Source organism: Argentina silus (genome assembly GCF_951799395.1).
Source record: "Argentina silus genome assembly, chromosome: 9".
In the NCBI taxonomy this organism is placed as follows: domain Eukaryota; kingdom Metazoa; phylum Chordata; class Actinopteri; order Argentiniformes; family Argentinidae; genus Argentina; species Argentina silus.
The window spans coordinates 21,321,050-21,340,109 of record NC_139663.1 but is presented as its reverse complement, the minus strand read 5'-3'; the positions used below and the strand labels follow the sequence as shown (position 1 = coordinate 21,340,109).

The 19,060-nt window shown below is 44.2% G+C and overlaps 3 protein-coding genes across 3 annotated transcripts; 2 read left to right on the top strand and 1 right to left on the bottom strand.

The window, feature by feature from the left end:
- The first annotated feature begins 3,378 nt into the window (after positions 1-3,378).
- LOC310810156 (keratin, type I cytoskeletal 13-like) lies at positions 3,379-6,738 on the top strand. Its single transcript, XM_083677822.1, has 7 exons — positions 3,379-3,938; positions 4,088-4,170; positions 4,533-4,689; positions 5,039-5,200; positions 5,342-5,467; positions 5,735-5,958; positions 6,479-6,738. The coding sequence occupies exons 1-7, from the start codon at positions 3,456-3,458 to the stop codon at positions 6,642-6,644; spliced, it is 1,401 nt and encodes a 466-aa protein (XP_083533948.1). The 5' UTR covers positions 3,379-3,455; the 3' UTR covers positions 6,645-6,738.
- A 2,123-nt stretch (positions 6,739-8,861) lies between these two features.
- On the top strand, positions 8,862-12,880 carry LOC310809215 (keratin, type I cytoskeletal 50 kDa-like; the record flags this gene model as incomplete). The annotated part of the gene is made up of 7 exons (XM_083676409.1): positions 8,862-9,317; positions 10,965-11,047; positions 11,226-11,382; positions 11,967-12,128; positions 12,224-12,349; positions 12,473-12,712; positions 12,803-12,880. Exons 1-7 carry the CDS (start codon positions 8,889-8,891, stop codon positions 12,878-12,880), a joined length of 1,275 nt encoding a protein of 424 aa, XP_083532535.1. The 5' UTR covers positions 8,862-8,888.
- Positions 12,881-14,154: 1,274 nt separating this feature from the next.
- Positions 14,155-17,848, bottom strand: LOC310810158 (keratin, type I cytoskeletal 50 kDa-like). Its single transcript, XM_083677824.1, has 7 exons — positions 17,305-17,848; positions 17,101-17,183; positions 16,581-16,737; positions 16,119-16,280; positions 15,759-15,884; positions 15,178-15,401; positions 14,155-14,391 (listed from the first exon to the last, which is right to left on the bottom strand). The coding sequence occupies exons 1-7, from the start codon at positions 17,773-17,775 to the stop codon at positions 14,274-14,276; spliced, it is 1,341 nt and encodes a 446-aa protein (XP_083533950.1). The 5' UTR covers positions 17,776-17,848; the 3' UTR covers positions 14,155-14,273.
- Positions 17,849-19,060: the final 1,212 nt, after the last annotated feature.

Below are 19,060 nucleotides of genomic sequence, written 5' to 3'. Positions count from 1 at the left end.
AGAGAGAGAGAGAGAGATAGTGAGAGAGAGAGAGAGATAGTGAGAGAGAGAGAGAGAGAGAGAGAGAGAGAGGGAGAGGAAGAGAGAGAGAGACAGAGATAGATAGTGAGAGAGAGAGAGAGAGAGAGAGAGAGAGGGAGAGAGAGAGAGAGAGAGAGAGAGGGAGAGAGAGAGAAAGAGACCCAAGGTAGACAGTGTTTAGATAGTTGTTTTCCTTTTCAGAACCGGTATGGCATGACACCAGAGTCAGGTGACCAGCGCGGAGGACCCGGTTGCTCAGATCCGTGCAAAATTGGAGGATCAGCGTCAAGAGTATCAGATGCTGCTGGACGTGAAGACCAGGCTGGAGATGGAGATTGCTGAGTACAGGAGGCTGCTCGACGGATAACCTAGCAGGCCAGTCTCTCTACTCCTTTCCACCAATACAGTAAATCAGTGATATATAAAGGCCATAAATGATGTAGGCCTTGAGAAATAACAGTGGAATATTTCTGCGCCTCTGCAGTGCCACAACCAAACCACCAGGGTAGTGACCTTCGTGCAAGAGGTTGACTCCAACGGCAAGGTGATCAATCAGCAGCAGAAGCCGTGAGCAAAGTTACAGTGTGAACTAAACCGATGTCAAGGTTTGCAAAAGTAAGAGCCATCTTACAGCCTAAGAGAGAGATTCATCAATAAAATGAAGAATTCCTGAAACAAACTGTTGTAGCACTCGGCGTTTGTGTTTGAGTGAATCATTGTGTGAGCCACAACAGAGTAAGACTGCAGTTCCCTCTCTACTACAACACTGCCCTCTTATGGCGGAAAAATGCAGTTCGATCAACTCGCCTAAGCTTCTACTAGACATCTTAGAATACAATAATCATCATCTGATTGTTGCCATGGAAGTGAGTTGTATATCTCCTTTGGAAGGTTAGGGTTCGGATGACCAGCATGTTGGCGCAACTTTACATCTCCTAGACCAGCTTCTACATCTACTAAAAGGCCACACTTTTATGTAATAATACATGCCATTTAGCTGACGCTTTTATCCAAAGCGACTTACATTACAGTGAGTGCATACACTTTTCAGTATATATATATATATATGGTTTCAGCGGGAATCAAACCCACAACCTTAGCGTTGTTAACGCCATGCTCTACCACCTGAGCCACAGAGGACCACCACGTAAAAGGAAATGTGTCCTGAAACAGTGTATATCTTAATTTAATTGCTGTCACGTCCATGAGTTTTTTCGTGAAATTACAATTGAGCTGTAGCCTCCAGATGTTGAGATGTATGGGTAATATGGACAAGCTGTCGTTTATGTCCTGCTGTATGTTATACGGACATCGGGCATACGACGCCTTCGGAAAGTATTGTAGCGAACGGCGGGGCAGAGCAGCTTGCCTTAAGCGGGTATCGAACTCGCAACCTTCCGCTTACAAACCGGCCGCGCTAGCCACAACACCAAGAGAGTTAACTCCCTTGGCGGAGCTACTAACGGGCCTTACACAGGGTCGTTACAGTATTCAGACCCCTTCACTTTTTCCATATGTTGTTGTGTTATACCTTCAAATAAAAGCTGAGAATCTATATTCTCAACCCACACACTTCACCCCAGAATGACAAAGCGAAAACAAGTTTTTAGAAATTTCAGTACATTTATTAAAATTGAAAGCAAGGATCATAGTTCATGTAATATTGGAATTATCTTTGTTTTATAGGGTCTCTGATTTGCAATCAATTACATACTGTGTAGATTAGGATGTCACTACCAACTCAGCAAATTTCATAATTTTCTCTTGATCCTGACAAACTCCCCAGTCCCTGCCAGTGACAAACATACCCATAACTTGATGCAGCTACCACTATTCTTCACACGAGAGATGGTGCGGAAACTGCATTGCTGCATGTGCTGGATTTCCACCAAACTTAATGCTTTGTAGTAAAACCAAATCCAGCCACTTCCTTTGCTGTATCACTTGAATTCATTGTTACAAACACAATTATGGATATGAGATAGATTATTTTCCATTAAGGGATTCTTTTTGGCCACTTGGTTATAGACCAGTTTTGTAGAGTGACTGAGATGATTTTGTCTCATCGACTGTGCTTTTTCCTCTCCACCATTCAACTTTGTAGATTTGTTAAGACTCCCCAGGCCTCAGGGTCGCATTCCTGAGCAGTTTTGTAATGACAGCCTGATCCACACAGTGTGTAATTTATTCCTATGCAAATCAGAGACCCTATAAAAACAAATATATTAATTCCAAAATTACATGAACTATTATCCTTGCATTAAGATGGACTCAATTCAACATATTGAGTGATTTGTTGATGACATCTTTGCATTTTAGCTCATTTTAAGAGTGTCATAGTAAAGGGTATGAATACTTATGTACATGAGGTATTTCTGTGTTTCAATTTTAATAAATTAACTCTCGCTTTGTCATTCTGGGGTATTGTGTGTGGATTGATGGCAAATTCTTTCAATTTAATCCATTTTAAATTGGGTCTATAACACAACTAAATGTGGAAAAAGTGAAGGGGTCTGAATACTTACACTGTAGGTGCATACCTTTTGATTTCACACATAGTCCTATATTACCGATCCTGGCCTCATTGGCCTTGAGTTCACGTTCAATATATTCAGATTACAACTTTCAATCTGAGAGAAATTCTAAAACCACAATATGTGTTCTCTAAATCTCATATACAAGAAACACTATTATTGCAAACGATCAAATCCAGTCTGCAGTGTTGCACTACAGATGCTCACAACTGTCAGTTGCACTTCTCTTCACTTCATTTCATGGCACAGAAATGATCAGATATTTATGGAATAAATCAGATATGACATGGTACATAAATGACATGGTACCTAAATTAGGCTCATCACTGTCTGTGATCAGGCTTACAACAGTGGTGTCTTCAGAAAACTTGACAATGGAAGTTTGTTGAACAAAGTGTACAGGACAGGGAGTACAGAAGGGGACTGAGCATACAGCCCCAGGGTTGAACATCAGTGTGGGGGTGGTGCTGCCTATCAACACCTGTGGTCTACCCGTCAGGAAGACCATGATCAGATTACATGAGAAAGAAAAGGTAAAGAGCATGTTGGGCCTGAAGGCTGTCAGGCTGAGTTCACTCATGCATGTACGGTACCCCATGCATTCTTTTCAAATGTCACCTGGTTCACTTTGTGCTTAAAAGACAAGAAAAATGAGTGATAGCAAGGAGCCAGTTGACCTTTTTCGAAATACTTTCACTGCAATAACAAGTCTTTACCGGTTTGTGCATGCCTGCCCTTTCAGAGCACATTTTTACTGTGTAATTACGCTGTCTTGCCTAAGGTATCATAACCCTCCTACTGCTTTAAAAGGAGCACAGAGACCAATACTCCTCACTCACTCGGTCCTCCTCTCTTCTCCTCTCCAGCCAGAGCAGTGAGACAGCGGCAGCCTCTGTTACCATGTCCTTCTTCAGCAGCAGCTACAAGTCCTCTGGGGGATCCATTAGTGGAGGTGGCATGTCCATTGGTGGTGGAGGTGGTAGCCGCATCTCCATGAGGGCCGGAAGCGTGTATGGAGGTGCAGGTGGTTCCGGGGCGCGCATCTCCAGCTCCTCCAGCTCCAGGTCCTTCTCTGCTGGTGGTGGTGGTGGTGGTGGTGGAGGTTACGGTTACGGTGGCGGCTTCTCCTCAGGCGGGGGCTTCTCCTCAGGCGGGGGCTTCAGTGTGTCTGGAGGGGCGGAAATCAGCGTCGGCGGCAATGACAAGTTAAACATGCAGAACCTGAACGACCGTCTGGCCACCTACCTGGTCAAGGTGGGCACTCTGGAGAAGGCCAACGCTGAGCTGGAGCTGAAGATCCGCCTATATCTGGAGGGCAAGACCTCCCCTTCTGCTCAAGACTTCAGCGGCCATTATGGGGCCATCAGTGGCCTCCAAGTCATGGTAATTAACAAACACACACACACACACACACACACACACACACACACACACACACACACACACACACACACACACACACACACACACACACACAATACCGAACAGTTGAATTTATTCATCTACTGTAAAGTGAGTGTTTGTGTGTGCAGATGCAGGAAGCCATCCTTACAAATGGATCCATCCACCTCAGCATTGACAACGCAGGGCTGGCTCTTGATGACTTCAGGATAAAGTGAGTACTATATTCTAAATACTAGTCAACTAATACTAAGACATGTGTCTCAATGTGGTTTCACCAGATACAATTTCTAACAGTGAACCAGGATCAATATATTGACTAAATCATCTATGTCCACTCTTAATAAAATATGATGATTGAATGTGCTTCTGTATGTTTCCATGATGAAAAAAACTATTGTTTTATTGGTAAACTTAAAACAACATGGCAACAACAGTGTAGATACTTGCGAGTTAGATCCACCAGAAACCCATCAGAAACCCATCAGAAACCCACCAGAAACCCACCAGAAACCCACCAGAGCCGGTTGAGTCCCTGGTTAGTCATGTCATGCCCTGTGGTGTTTGTGTGTCCAGGTATGAGACTGAGCTGTCTATGCGTCAGTCTGTGGAGAGTGATATCGCTGGGCTGAGGAGGGTGCTGGATGAGCTGACCTTGGCCAAGAAGGACCTGAGCATGCAGGTGGAAGGGCTGAAGGAGGACCTTGTCTTCCTCAAGAGAAACCACGAGGAGGTGAGTCTCTAGGCTGGACACCAGACTGGTCAACACACATAACCAATATGTGCATAGATACAGTAGAAATGACATATATATTGATATATATATATATGATATATAATGATATATATATATACAATGCATCAATGTTTATATTGTATGGTGCAGAATGAAAAAACAACTAAAATAATGTCACATTGGTTAAAACAGTAGTGATGCATACTTAAGATAATGCCAAGGCTTTAGCTCAGCAGGCTAAGACAGTCTTGTGGTGCACAGAAGACAGGAAACCCAGTTGTTCATACTTAGTGTGTAGTGTGATACAAGAGACATGAGTTAACCCAGACTGTCCCTGTGTCTCCAGGACCTGCTGGTTGTTCGTTCTCAGATGACCGGTCAAGTACACGTGGAGGTGGATGCTGCACCTCAGCAAGACCTCACCAAGATCATGGCTGACATCAGAGAACACTACGAGGCCGTCGCTACCAAGAACCAGAGTGAGCTGGAGGGCTGGTTCCAGGCCAAAGTGAGTGCCTGAGAAAACATATTTATATTCATATATATATTTTAACTAATATTCAGTTTCTTCATTATTCAATTGTGCAAATATTTCAGTCATTTCTGACCCCTTTTCCTCTCCTGGTGTAATTTCCCCTGTCCTGTGCAGTCGGAAAGCCTGAACCAGCAAGTGGTGACCGAGACCACCGTCCTGCAGACCAGCAAGTCTGAGATCTCTCTGGTCAAAAACACCATGCAGTCTCTGCAGATAGAGCTGCAGTCAATGATGAGCATGGTAAGGACTGCCTTTGATCTAATGTTCTGGTCTACACCAGCTGTTGATACAGTATTTCATTGCCCTGATCCAGATCATTGTTTGTCCGTTATTTATTCTTCAATGTAAATGTAGACTTAGTCCTGTGTAGACTCTATATGCATCCACCAATCCACCAGCCTCCATTATATGAATTACTTTAAATGCTTTTGGTCACAGAAAAGTGTTATTTGAATTCAATGCATCACAGTCACTCCACTCACCTCCTGTCCTGTGTGTCCACTACAGAAAGCGTCCCTAGAAAGCACCCTGTCAGAGACACAGAGCCGCTACTCCATGCAGCTGTCAGGTTACCAGGGGCAGGTGAGCAGCATGGAGGGGCAGCTGGTGCAGCTCAGGGCCGACCTGGAGCGCCAGGGCAGCGAGTACAGGACGCTGCTGGACATCAAGACCCGCCTGGAGTTGGAGATCGCTGAGTACAGGAGACTGCTCGACGGAGGGGCCTCAAGCAGGTGAGAACAACACCTCTAACATATCAGTCCATTAACTAAGTTTCTTGAGATATTATTGGGGGTTGCAAGGGCAGGTTTTTGGGTGTGATGCTTAAGTCCAGCCTTAGGCTCTGAACTGTCTCCTGGAAGCAGAAGTGCGCAATATACTAATATCTAACTAGTATCTAACTAGTATCTTCTATTATACTATACTCATTAATTTTTGACAATTGGCAATTATTCCTCCACAGAGGATTTCAATTAATTCAATTACAATCCACGCTCTGAATTTACTCAATTGAAACTGAATGTACCCTGACACTGGTGCCTACTGAACTAGAGAAATCACTCAGAATCCAGGGGTTCAAGTTCAACTTTATTCGTCCCACATGGGGCAATTGGTCAAGTTTAATATGACAAGTTTAATAAAAACTTATTTTTTTCGGAAAAACTGCATAACAAAGAATAAATAGGTGCTTGGTTTGAGCTTGTTTGGTTCAGTCCACTCTGGTCTCATTGGTGTGTTCTGATTGGTCCACAGCATATCCATTTCGTCCGCCAACCTATCCTCTTCGGCCGCCAGCCTGTCCAGTTCCTCATCCAGCACCTGTGTAACCAAGGTGATCACTGTGGTCGAGGAGGTGGTTGATGGGGTTACCGTCAATTCATCGTCCTCAACCTCATCTGGTGTTGTCCATGTGCACTAGTGTGCATGAGTGATGAGAGCAACCCTACAATTTGACCCTCAAAACATACCCTGCATAATTGGATGGTTACATCAATAAAGAATGGGAAATATAATTTCTTTGTGTGTGTGTGTGTGTGTGTTGTGTTCATTTTTGCTCGGGAGTGCTGCATTTGTGGTTATGTATCATGTAGCATTATGACTAGTTTAAAATGAATATATTAGCCACCTGCACAATCCTAACGCCAACCATATTCATTACACCAAGTACAATGCAACAACAGATAATTATAATGTACTGTACCAGAGTACATATTAATGTACATTTATATTTATGGCATTTAGCAGACGCCTTTATCCAAAGCGACTTACAACAATACATTTGTTTAAGTAAGTGAATCATCTATCCAACAGTCATCATAAGACAAAGTAATCAATGCTCACACCAGGGGCCATAGGCAGTCATAATGCCAGTAGGCTAATTTTTTTTTTTTTTAATATATTTTATTAGCAGGAGAGAACTTGTACAGGGGGGTAGCAGGGGAGAAGAGGTGTCAGGGTTAGGGTTAGTATAGGGGGGGTAGTGACGGTGAAGCGGTCTTTTGGATGTGCTGGTAAAGTGATTGCATCACAATCAAGTAATACCGTTAGCAAGCTTGTATAGAAAGCTCCATAGCATACTGTAAATATAGCTATTTAACCCGTTATGTTATGTTTGATAACGTGGCGTATGTGCAAGTACAAGTAACATGGCTAACGTGACCGGTCGCTAATATACCTGGAAAAAAAATAGATTTTTGAAAATAAATCTTCTAAAACAAGTGCTGCCTCTGTTTCTGTGATGATGGGGAAAGCGAAATCATGAAGTGTATTCAATTGTGAAAATGGCGGGAAGTACATTCAGCAGCCAAATATGACCATTTTAATGTCAGTTTTGCAGCACTGAAAGGTTGGGTGTCTCCAGGTCCACTTTACCAGTGTATAGCAACAGCGTAAAATAAAGTGTCATCCTGTTTCTCATGTTTAGCCCTCAATATCCATTCTTAGCCACTTATGGTCCTCTGTGGCTCAGTTGGTAGAGCATGGCGCTAACAACGCTTAGGTTGTGGGTTTGATTCCTGCTGGGACCATATATACTGAAATGTGTGCACTCACTGCAATGTAAGTCGCTTTGGATAAAAGCGTTAGGTAAATAGCATATATTATGTTACTTATGTAAGACTCTTATGCTCAGGTCCATGCAACACAGAACAGCAGCATTGATTTACTGTTGCCTTGACGGTGTTGATGTCACAGAGTACATTTATTTGTAACGGCCCCAACATCTGGGAATGTCTCTGAATGTCATCTCATTATGAAAACATGTGAGTTGGTTGAACTACAAGGCCTGTGCTAGTCTCAACTCGAATGCTGATTAGAAAAGATTCCAGTCAGGATGACGAGCAGGACCAGTTAGGCCAGAATGGGACCACCGAGACAGGTAATACAGACACTAAATGGAAAAGAAAGGGACTTGACTGTTAATATATTGAGATTAATATAACCTTACTACCTCAATAACTGAATTTTCCAGTTTGCATAATTGCACTGCTACATTTGCACTGTTTTATTATTATTATTGCTGCTATTTTATTTTATGCCTTAAATTTTGCTGTCTTAAATGTTGCTGTCTTGTACATTTGTTTAGTATATATTGTATATTCTTTAGTATTGTATATTTTACATTGGTTGGCATTCTGCGGACAGCAAAGCAAGAATTTCGTTGTACAGGGAAACATGTTTTCTACTGTGCATATGATAATAAACACTTTGAATCTCTTGAATCTTTGAATCTGTTAATCAGTCTTGGGAGAATAAGATCCTGGGGGAAACCAGGGGCTCAGACTAAGAGATGGAGGTTATCAGTGAACTTTAGGCCAACAGGTTTTTATCTCTGCATGCGGTAGTTACTTAGCCTAATTTTGAATGTTTGTTTTTTGTTATTTTTTCCCATGAGAGCTGCGAAAGTCTCAAGCATTTATTTGTTGTTCCCGGAGCTACAGGCCAAGCCTGGAGCTGTTGCAGGCCTCGTGGGTGCATTCAAATCCTGTTAGAGCCGCCTGGAGCTGTTGCAGGCCTAGTGGGTGCATTCAAATCCTGTTAGAGCCGCCTGGAGGCTGGAGCCTGGAGCCTCCTGTCCCCTCCCTCATTGTCTAGTATAAAAAGAACCGTGCCCAAGCACTCTTCACCCGCCCTCTCCAGCCAGAGCAGACAGCAGACCTCCATCATGACCTCCTTCTCCAGCAGCAGCTTCCTGTCCTCTGGTGGATCCATCAGGAACGGCCCAATGGGAGGGGGCCGCATATCCATGTTTAACGGAGGCCGCATCAGCGCCAGGAGGGCCGGCAGCGTGTACGGGGGTGCAGGAGGCTCCGGGGTGCGCATCTCCAGCGCCTCCAACACCTTCTCTGCCGGAGGTGGAGGCGGGGGCGCATTCAACCTGGCTGACGCTTTCGATGTGAACGATGTCAACAAGAAGGCCACCATGGTTAACCTGAACGACCGCCTGGCCTCCTACCTGGACAAGGTGCACTCTCTGGAGAAAGCCAACGCTGATCTGGAGATGAAGATCCGCCAGTATCTGGAGATGAAGGCCACCCCTGAGACCCATGACGACACCGCCTTCAAGACAGTCATCAGCAAACTCCATGACCAGGTAAGTCCACCTGTCACCTGTCCAGGGAATCACATTGTTTATTAGTTTTCAATAGAGGGAATGTGAGTTGATTGCAGTAAACTGATATATCGTCTTGTTTAGTGTTTTTAATATCTTCATTTCAGTCAGTTTAATAATGTCTAATGAAAATGGTCATACATTTAAGTCTGGCGTAATTGAATAGCTCCACTCTGTATAGCTCCCTGCCTGAAGTTTAAACAACATAAAATACAAAAAAACATAACTATCAACCCCCCCTGTAGGTAGGTAAATACAGAGCTACCAAGTGGGTGGAGGCTGGGGCGGTGGGTGGAGACTGGGGCGTTGGTTGGAGGCTGGGGTGGAGGCTGGGGCGGTGGGTGGAGGCTGGGGCGTTGGTTGGAGGCTGGGGTGTTTGTTGGAGGCTGGGGCGTTGGTTGGAGGCTGGGGTGGAGGCTGGGGCGGTGGGTGGAAGCTGGGGCGTTGGTTGGAGGCTGGGGCGTTTGTTGGAGGCTGGGGTGGAGGCTGGGGCGAGGGGTGGAGGCTGGGGCGGTGGGTGGAAGCTGGGGCGTTGGTTGGAGGCTGGGGTGGAGGCTGGGGCGTTGGTTGGAGGCTGGGGTGGAGGCTGGGGCGAGGGGTGGGACGACCAACAAGTGAAACCCTCAGAGCCAGTGGCGTTGCCCTGTTTAACCATGGAGTATTGCCTACTCAGTGCTTTTAAGCCTTGTCCCTGAGACATGTGATGATGTTTTGCATACGTGTGAATCAGCTGTCACCGGCAGTCTGTCACCTGCCATTCGACTTACATAAGTGTCCCACCTGAACTTACGTAAACCTAATTAGTTTTTATATATTCTTCATTTGCATTTAAAAAAAATAGGCAATGCATTTCCAAACAATGCTGGAATAGATAAGATTTTAAATATGGGGACTCTTGGAAAAACGTTGCCTGGTCTGATGAGTCTCGATTTGTGCTGCGACATTCAGATGGTAGGGTCAGAATTTGGCTTAAACAACATGAAAGCATCGATCCATCCTGCCTTGCATCAACGGTTCAGGCTGGTGGTGGTGGTGGAATAGTGTGGGGGATATTTTCTTGACACACTTTGGGCCCCTTAGTACCAATTGAGCATCATTTAAATGCCACAGCCTACCTGAGTATTGTTGCTGACCATGTCCATCCCTTTATGACCACAGTGTACCCATCTTCTGATGGCTACTTCCAGCAGGATAACACGCCATGTCACAAATATTTGGTCATGGAGGTTTCCAGAGGAAGAGCAGAAAGAGGGACATGTATGCTGGGTTCTCACACACATGGATGATCTATGACAAACATTAAGACATGTCAGGCCTATAATCTTAAATGGGTCCTGATCAAACCAATGTTGGCTCTTTCCTTTCATAACTAACCCTCTATCCTATTTTATCCAAGCATGTATGATTGCCCAACTTGTTCCTTCTTTTTGCTTTTGTATATTCAAAGCTATGGTCAGTTATTTCACTGATCTTCACTTGATTATCATCATTCACACGTCTTATTCACTGTCAAACAATGGGTTTGGTCCATAAATTGCCATAAACAGTATGTCAAACCTCAACGTACAGCTAATCCCTAGAAGGGGGAGCTGTATTATGAAAAGTGACTTCTCTCCGCTTCTCTCTCAGATCTTTGATGCTGCTCGTACGAATGGAGGACTCTACCTGGCAATTGACAACGCTAACCTGACTGCAGAAGACTTCAAATTCAAGTAAGTGTGAGAAAACACTTGGTAGTAGCTAGCCTATCTGGTCAATAGCATACAGTAGTAGGCAAACTCTATACAATGACCAGGTGCTGTGCTACCCTACTCGAGTCAAGCAGCTTGTTTACTCTCTGAACTGACCTTATTATTAAACATGTCATTGATTCTCTTTAATGTTGAACAGGTTTGAGAACGAGCTGGCCATGAGGCAGTCTGTGGAGGCTGACATCACCGGGCTGAGGAGGGTGCTGGATGAGCTGACCATGGCCAGATCTGACCTGGAGGTGAAGGTCGAGGGTCTGATCGAGGAGCTGATCCAGCTCAGGAACAACCACAAGGAGGTGGGTTGGAGTGGTAGAGGCCTCAAACATCAACAACATACAGCAACATGCTGCCCTTGACTGAACGCTTGTACTGCCTACTGTTTACTAAAAGTAAACACTACAATACTACATGTAACTCAACTATGATGTTCAAGATAATTAGTTGCTACATCCCGTCCCCCTTACCTGCTGCTTTGAATCGTTGGGCTGAAATCTGAATTTACTTAGTGATTAGTATGCAGTGAAATCATACTACATGGAAAGTCAAATCTTGTATGACATCCTGGCCCCTATATTTAGCATTTACATTTACATTTGTAGCAGACGCTTTTATCCAAAGCGACTTACAACAAGTACATTTGTCGAAAGTAAGTGAATCATCCATACATCGTTAGAAGAAGGAAAAATGTTATAATCTTGCATAGTTAAAATGTCTACTAAATAGGTTGCAGAATGAGCATACAGTACACTGTTAGTTTTGTCTTGCTTTGAGTGATCTGCAGTCTTCACCATTACAAATGCATGGACGTGAATGCACAGTGCCCTGGTTGATGACATGTGAGAAAAGCTGACACTTGGCCTTTTTTGGCATTTAATTCCAGGAGCTGTTGATGTTGAGCCCCCAGAAAGGGGTTCATGTGAACGTGGAGATTGACGCTGCACCTCAGGAGGACCTATCCACTGTCATGGCTGAGGTCCGTAGGCACTACGAGGCCATCGTAGACAAGAATCGCAAGGATCAGGAGGCATGGTTCCAGACCAAGGTAATACTGGGCCATTTTTACCACGTTTTTAACGGTATCTAGTAGTCTATATTCTGATTCAATCATAGCCATTGGTACGCTGTCATTTTTACTAGTCCGCCAAACTGAACAAGGAAGTTGCTGTCAGCACCGAGACGCTCTCATCATCCCGCTCCAAAGTCGCTGAGATTAAACGCACCCTGCAGAGTCTTGAAATCGAACTCCAATCCCAAATCAGCACGGTGAGAACAAAGTGGAAAACTTGCTTTCTTCTACATTTGCATTTAGGAGGACTTACATAACTATAGCCAGTCATCTCCCTAGCCTACACCCCCAACTCATTCTGTCTCATTCCTGTCCTATAGAAAGCATCCCTGGACGGCACCCTGGCTGAAACACAGAACAGGTATACCATGATTCTGTCCGGCTACCAGAGTCAGGTGACCAGTGAGGAGGACCAGTTTGCTCAGATCCGTGCAAGTCTGGAGGATCAGCATCAACATTACCAGATTCTGCTGGACATGAAGACCAGGTTGGAGTTGGAGATTGCTGAGTACAGGAGTCTGCTTGACGGAGAGAGCAGCAGGTCAGTCTCTCCACTCCTTGTACACAAATACAGTAAATCAGTGATATATAAAGGCCTAAATGATGTAGGCCTTGAGAAATAACAGTGTAATATTTCTGCGCCTCTGCAGTCTACTGCAACCTGCACCAAAACCACCAGGGGAATGACCGTCACGCTCCAGCAGCAAGATGATCAGCAGCTGGACTGAAGCTGTGCGCCGATTCACAGTGTGAACTAAACTGATGTGATGGCTTGGAAAAGTAAGGGCCCTCTTACAGCCTAAGAGAGAGATTCATCAATAAAATGAAGAATTCCTAAAGCAAACTGTTGTTTTACTCAGTGAATCATTGTGTGAGCCAAAACAGAGTAAGACAGCAGTTCCCTCTCTACTCTGAGACAACACTGCCCTCTTATGGCGGAAAAATGCAGTTCGATCAACTCGCCTAAGCCTCTACTAGACATCTGAGAATACAATAATCATCATCTGACTGACTGCCATGGAACAGGCGCTACTTTGACTGAGATAAAACAGTTCCAGACATAGCAGTGGTGGTGAGGGGATCTGTGGGGCTGTGGAATTAGGCTACTATGAACAGTTGGAAAGCCCTTCTGCTTACCTAAAGTCTTCTACTTATGTCTAATATTTGAATATTTTGCCTAGAATGTTAATGAAATTACCCAAGTGGTTTTACCACAAACATCAAGTATCTTCTTCATCATGCAGAAATTAAAGATTGTAATTGTAGCTACTTAGCTAAAATGTAGACATCTTGGTTGTGGTGCTTGGGGCATAGTTTACATGAAAGCATCTGTTACTAGAAGAATGTAAACTGTCATTTGTAGACAAGTTTTGGCAAGTTTTTGTCGAGCGTCAAGTATCAGCTGAATTTACCCTTCTCAAATCCTGTCCTACCCTCTGTGAAAACGCATACTTTACCCAAGACCAGCGTGTAGGTGCAAATTTACAACTCTGAGTTACTCTTTTCTGAAAATGTCTCCTATCTTGATTTAATTGCTGTTGCTGATACAAATGCTGTACTGTAGACTATGCCGCAGCACCACAATCAACGCTCATTTTACTCTGTCTCAAACCCTCTCAGATAAGGTGTTTTACTCTGTCTCAAGCTCTCTCAGATAATGTGTTTTACTCTGTCTCAAACTCTTTCAGATAAGGTGTTTTACTCTGTCTCAAGCTCTCTCAGATAAGGTGTTTTCGAGCAACCACTTCATAGGGGCAGCAACACATGCACAGTTCAATAACATTGCTATTACTCTTGTACAGAGCATTGTCTTTATCTGTTGTTACACTGTACTTGGTGTCATGAATATGGTTGGAGTTAGGTATATGCGGTGATGATTGATATGGTTTTAATTTAATTTTTTACAAATATTGTTAATATATTCATTTTAGACCAGTCATAATGACAGCACATGATACACAACCGCAAATGCAGCGCTACTGAGCACAAATGAACACACAAATGAATAATATTTTCTTTATTAATGTATTAATTAAATATTTTCTTTAGCATTCTTTATTAATGTAAACTTCAAATCATGCAGGGAATTTATAGAAAGTTGTAGGGTTGCACTCATGCACACTATTTGTGGCCATAAGATGAGGCTGAGGAGGATGAATGGACGACCTTCCCATCAACCAGTTCCTCCGTCACAGTGATCACCTTGGTTCTGCTGCTGGAGGACGAGGACGAGGACATGCTGTGGACCAATCAGAACACACCAATGAGACCAGAGTGGAATGAACCCAACAAGCTCAAACCAAGCACCCTTTGTATACCTATTTATTCTGTTATGTGTGTTGGTTATGTCTTTTATGTGTCCTGTGAAAACTTGACATTGTGGCAATACCAATTGCCCCATCTGGGACAAATACAAATTGAAAGTTCAACTTGAATCCCTGGGTTCTGAGTGATTGTTCTAGTTTAGTAGGCACCCCCAGTGTCAGGGTAGATGTTACGGTTCCCCCTCCTAACCAACCCTCTGGCACCACCTTGAGGCCGCAGCGGTCATCACCGCAGCGTCTTCCCCCCAGCGCCCCTGGACCGACCCTGGACCACTCTCTCTGGATTATCCACTCTTCCCCCTTCCCTATTATTGTTATTAAAGATGCCTTCGGGCATAACCGTATTCTCCGCTCTCTGTGCCCGAACGTCCCTGTGTAACAGTAGATTTGGTTTCAGTTCAGGGTGTGAATTGAAATAGATATCAATTAATCATTGAATTAATTGAAATCCCCGTGGAAGAATAATGGGCAATTGTCAATTCATGAATTGAATATCCATTTAATTTGAATTCAGTGAATCAACCCCAGGGGGTGTACAATAGAAGGCACTAGTTGTACACTTCGCACTTCTGCTTCCAGGAGAAAGTTCAGAGCCTAAGACAGGACTTAGGCATCACACCCAAAAACCTGCCCTTGCAATGACCAATAATATCTCGAGAAACGTAATTAATGGACTGATATGTTAACGGTGTTGTTCTCACCTGCTTGAGGCCCCTCCGTCGAGCAGCCTCCTGTACTCAGCGATCTCCAACTCCAGGCGTGTCTTGATGTCCAGCAGCATCCTGTACTCGCTGCCCTGGCGCTCCAGGTCGGCCCTGAGCTGCACCAGCTGCCCCTCCATGCTGCTCACCTGCCCCTGGTAACCTGACAGCTGCATGGAGTAGCGGCTCTGTGTCTCTGACAGGGTGCCTTCTAGGGACGCTTTCTGTAGTGGACACACAGGACAGGAGGTGAGTGGAGCGATTGTGATGCATTGAATTCAAGATTTAGATTTAGAGTGTAGAGGACACACAGAAACTACAGAGGACACTGTCTACATTTACATTGTAGAATAAATAACGGACAATGACAACAACAATGACCTCAATCTGGGCAATGACATGCTGTATCAACAGCTGGTGTAGAACAGAACATTAGATTCAAAGGTTGTAAGTGTAAAGTTTAAAACAGTAATACTCTCCCGTTTACACTGTATAAATGCTGATACTACTGTATGTTAAATGTAATTAATCAAAGTCAGTTGTGGGTTTCAACATAGTGAGGTGTGTATTGCTGTCCTTACCATGCCCAGCATTGCCTGCAGCTCTATCTGCAGAGCCTGCAAGGTGCTTTTGACCTCAGTGATCTCAGACCTGCTGGTCTGCAGGACGGTGGTCTGGGTCACCACTTGCTGCTTCAGGCTCGTCGACTGGACAGGACAGGGGAAGGACACCAGGAGAGGAAAAGGGGTCAGAAATGACTGAAATACGTACACACTTGAATAATGAAAAAAAAGAATATTATTTCAAACTTATCAAAAACAATCAATTATGTTCATATTGTATTAAAATACATACAATATAGAAATACATCTATTTTTTTATTTTGACTATTACTTCCTGTTTTGACTACTGCTACTTCCTCTGTTTTCTCAGGCACTCACTTTGGCCTGGAACCAGCCCTCCAGCTCACTCTGGTTCTTGGCAGCGATGGCCTCGTAGTGTTCTCTGATGTCAGCCATGATCTTGGTGAGGTCTTGCTGAGGTGCAGCATCCACCTCCACGTTGACCGTACCTCCCAACTGAGAACGAACAACCAGCAGGTCCTGGAGACACAGGGACAGTCTGGGTCAACTCATGTCTCATGTATTACACTACACACTAAGTATGAACTACTGGGTTTCCGGGTCTTCTGTGCACCACAAGACTGTTTTAGCCCACTGACCTAAAGCCCAGGTATCTATTACTATCGTTTTAACCAATACAATTTTCACTCTACACTTTGCAATGTAAACATTGATGCAATTCTATGTAATTTCTCCTGTAGAATTTCTTTTTCTATGTATAATGTTGGCTATGTCTTTAACTGTGTGTTGACCAGTCTGGTGTCCAGCCTAGAGACTCACCTCCTCGTGGTTTCTCTTGAGGAAGACAATCTCCTCACTCAGCCCTGTAACCTGCATGCTCAGGTCCTTCTTGGCCAAGGTCAGCTCATCCAGCACCCTCCTCAGCCCAGCGATATCACTCTCCACAGACTGACGCATAGACAGCTCAGTCTCATACCTGGACACACAAACACCACAGGGACATGACATGACTAACCAGGGACTCAACTGGCTCTGCTGGATTTGTGGTGGATTTCTAACTCGTAAGAATCTACTGTATACTGTTGGTGCCATGTTATTGTTGTCTTTACCAATAAAACAACATTTCTTTGCATTTTCGAAACATACAGAAGCACATTCAACCATCATATTTTTTCTAGAGTGGACATAGGTGATTTAGTCATGATTTTGATCCTGGCTCACTGTTAGGAATTGTATCTGGTGAAACCACATTGAGACACATGTCTTAGTATTAGTCAACACGTATTTAGAATTTAGTATGTAGTCTACATCTGTGAGTGAATGTCAGATGGGGACTCACTTCACCCTGAAGTCATCAAGAGCCAGCCTTGCATTGTCAATGCTGAGGTCGAAGGATCTACTTACACACATGGTGTCCTGCATCTGCACACACAAACACTCACTTTACTATAGAGGAGTAAATTCAACTGTTCGGTATTGTGTGTGTGTGTGTGTGTGTGTGTGTGTGTGTGTGTGTGTGTGTGTGTGTGTGTTTGTTAATTACCGTGGCTTGGAGGCCACTGATGGTCCCATAATGGCTGCTGAAGTCTTGAGCAGAGGGGGAGGCCTTGCTCTCCAGATATAGACGAATCTTCAGCTCCAGCTCAGCGTTGGCTTTCTCCAGAGTGCCCACCTTGACCAGGTAGGTGGCCAGACGGTCGTTCAGGTTCTGCATGGTGAACTTCTCATTGCCGATGACGCTGCCTTCCATCCCTCCAGACATACTGAAGCCCCCGCCTGAGGAGAAGCCGCCACCGTAACCGTAACCTCCACCACCACCACCAGCAGAGAAGGACCTGGAGATGCGCGCCCCGGAACCACCTGCACCCCCGTACACGCTTCCAGCCCTCATGGAGATGCGGCTACCACCTCCACCCATGGCCAGGCCACCTCCACCACCAATGCACATTCCACCACCACTCTTGGACATGCCCCCAGAGGACTTGTAACTGCTGCTGCTGGAGAATGAGGCCATGGTGACGGAGTCTGCCGCTGTCTTACTGCTCTGGCTGGAGAGGAGAAGAGAGGAGGACGGAGTGAGTGGGGAGTGCTAGTCTCTCTACACCTTTTATAGCCGTGGGATGACTGTCTCACACCTTTTACAGCCGTGGGATGACTGTCTCATACCTTTTACAGCCGTGGGATGACTGTCTCATACCTGGACACAGTAATAAAGACTTTGAAAGGTCAGGCGTGTACACACACATCTTTCAAACTCAAAAGACCTGTTATGGTAGCTGAAGTATTTAACTTTAAAGGTCATTTTCGTGTTGTCGTGACTTTCAAACGACAATTAAATGACAATGACATTTAAATGAAATTCCTGGTGTTAGGTTAGTAGAGCAGAGTAAGAATTACCTTGTGCTCTTAGGTTAATCCTCAGGTGAATGTATGTCAGATAACAGTGTGGGAAAATGCATGTGATGCACGTGATATGCATGTGTGTGTGTATGATTGTGCAGTGCAAATGATCTCTTAACACACACACACACACACACAATGCACTGAAAGTGTAATTCATAATTATTTAAAATTATTCTAATTTATAGTGACATGCCCCATACCAATTTCACAGCCTCTAGCCTCATTGCCACTTAGTCTCACACAGCCTACAATGTATTGTTTTGCTGCTCTTTTTTGTAAATTTGTAAATTTGTTCTTGCTATTTTGTTAATATTTTGCTATTTTGTACATTTCTTGTCAATATTTGCTATTGTTTTTTATGTCCCATGCACCAACCTCACCAAGTCGATTTCCTGTATGTGCAAATATACTTGGCCAAATAAAAGAATTCTGATTCTGATTCTGATTCTGATTAAGATGTGAGTGAGCAGCAGGTGATGCTGCTGAGCAGGTGGGGATGTATCAGTTCAAAAGTCTTATAACTTAGAGGAAGGACCTGTCTCAGAACCTTTTGGTCCGAGACCAGATGCTCTGTAACCATTGCGGTGTAGCTGAGGTCTTTGATGATCTTCTGGGCCTTCTTCAGGCATCTCCTGGTTACTTGCCATACCTTCTCCTAATGATTACAGTAAAGAGCATGTGGGGCCTGAAGGCTCTCAAGTTAAGATCATTCTCACGTGAGAGATTACTTTCAAATGTCATTTTCACAGTATCACCAGCCAGTGGAATGTCTTCACTAAATGAGTAATGGCAAAGTGCCTTATAAACAATATCGTTTGATATTTAAAAGTTGTGTGTGTGCACGCCTGCCCTTTCAGGGCGTTTTTCACTGTAATTATTGGATCCTGTCTGACTGT

What these genes read in the sequence shown, in the direction of transcription:
- LOC310810156 (XM_083677822.1), top strand. Translation starts at nt 3,456, where the DNA reads ATGTCCTTCTTCAGCAGCAGCTACAAGTCCTCTGGGGGATCCATTAGT. An exon ending in TCAGTGGCCTCCAAGTCATG is followed by an intron (nt 3,939 to 4,087) that starts GTAATTAACAAA and finishes TTGTGTGTGCAG; the next exon opens with ATGCAGGAAGCCATCCTTAC. An exon ending in CTTGATGACTTCAGGATAAA is followed by an intron (nt 4,171 to 4,532) that starts GTGAGTACTATA and finishes TTGTGTGTCCAG; the next exon opens with GTATGAGACTGAGCTGTCTA.
- LOC310810158 (XM_083677824.1), bottom strand. Translation starts at nt 17,775, where the DNA reads ATGGCCTCATTCTCCAGCAGCAGCAGTTACAAGTCCTCTGGGGGCATG. An exon ending in TCAGTGGCCTCCAAGCCACG is followed by an intron (nt 17,184 to 17,304) that starts GTAATTAACAAA and finishes TTGTGTGTGCAG; the next exon opens with ATGCAGGACACCATGTGTGT. An exon ending in CTTGATGACTTCAGGGTGAA is followed by an intron (nt 16,738 to 17,100) that starts GTGAGTCCCCAT and finishes TTGTGTGTCCAG; the next exon opens with GTATGAGACTGAGCTGTCTA.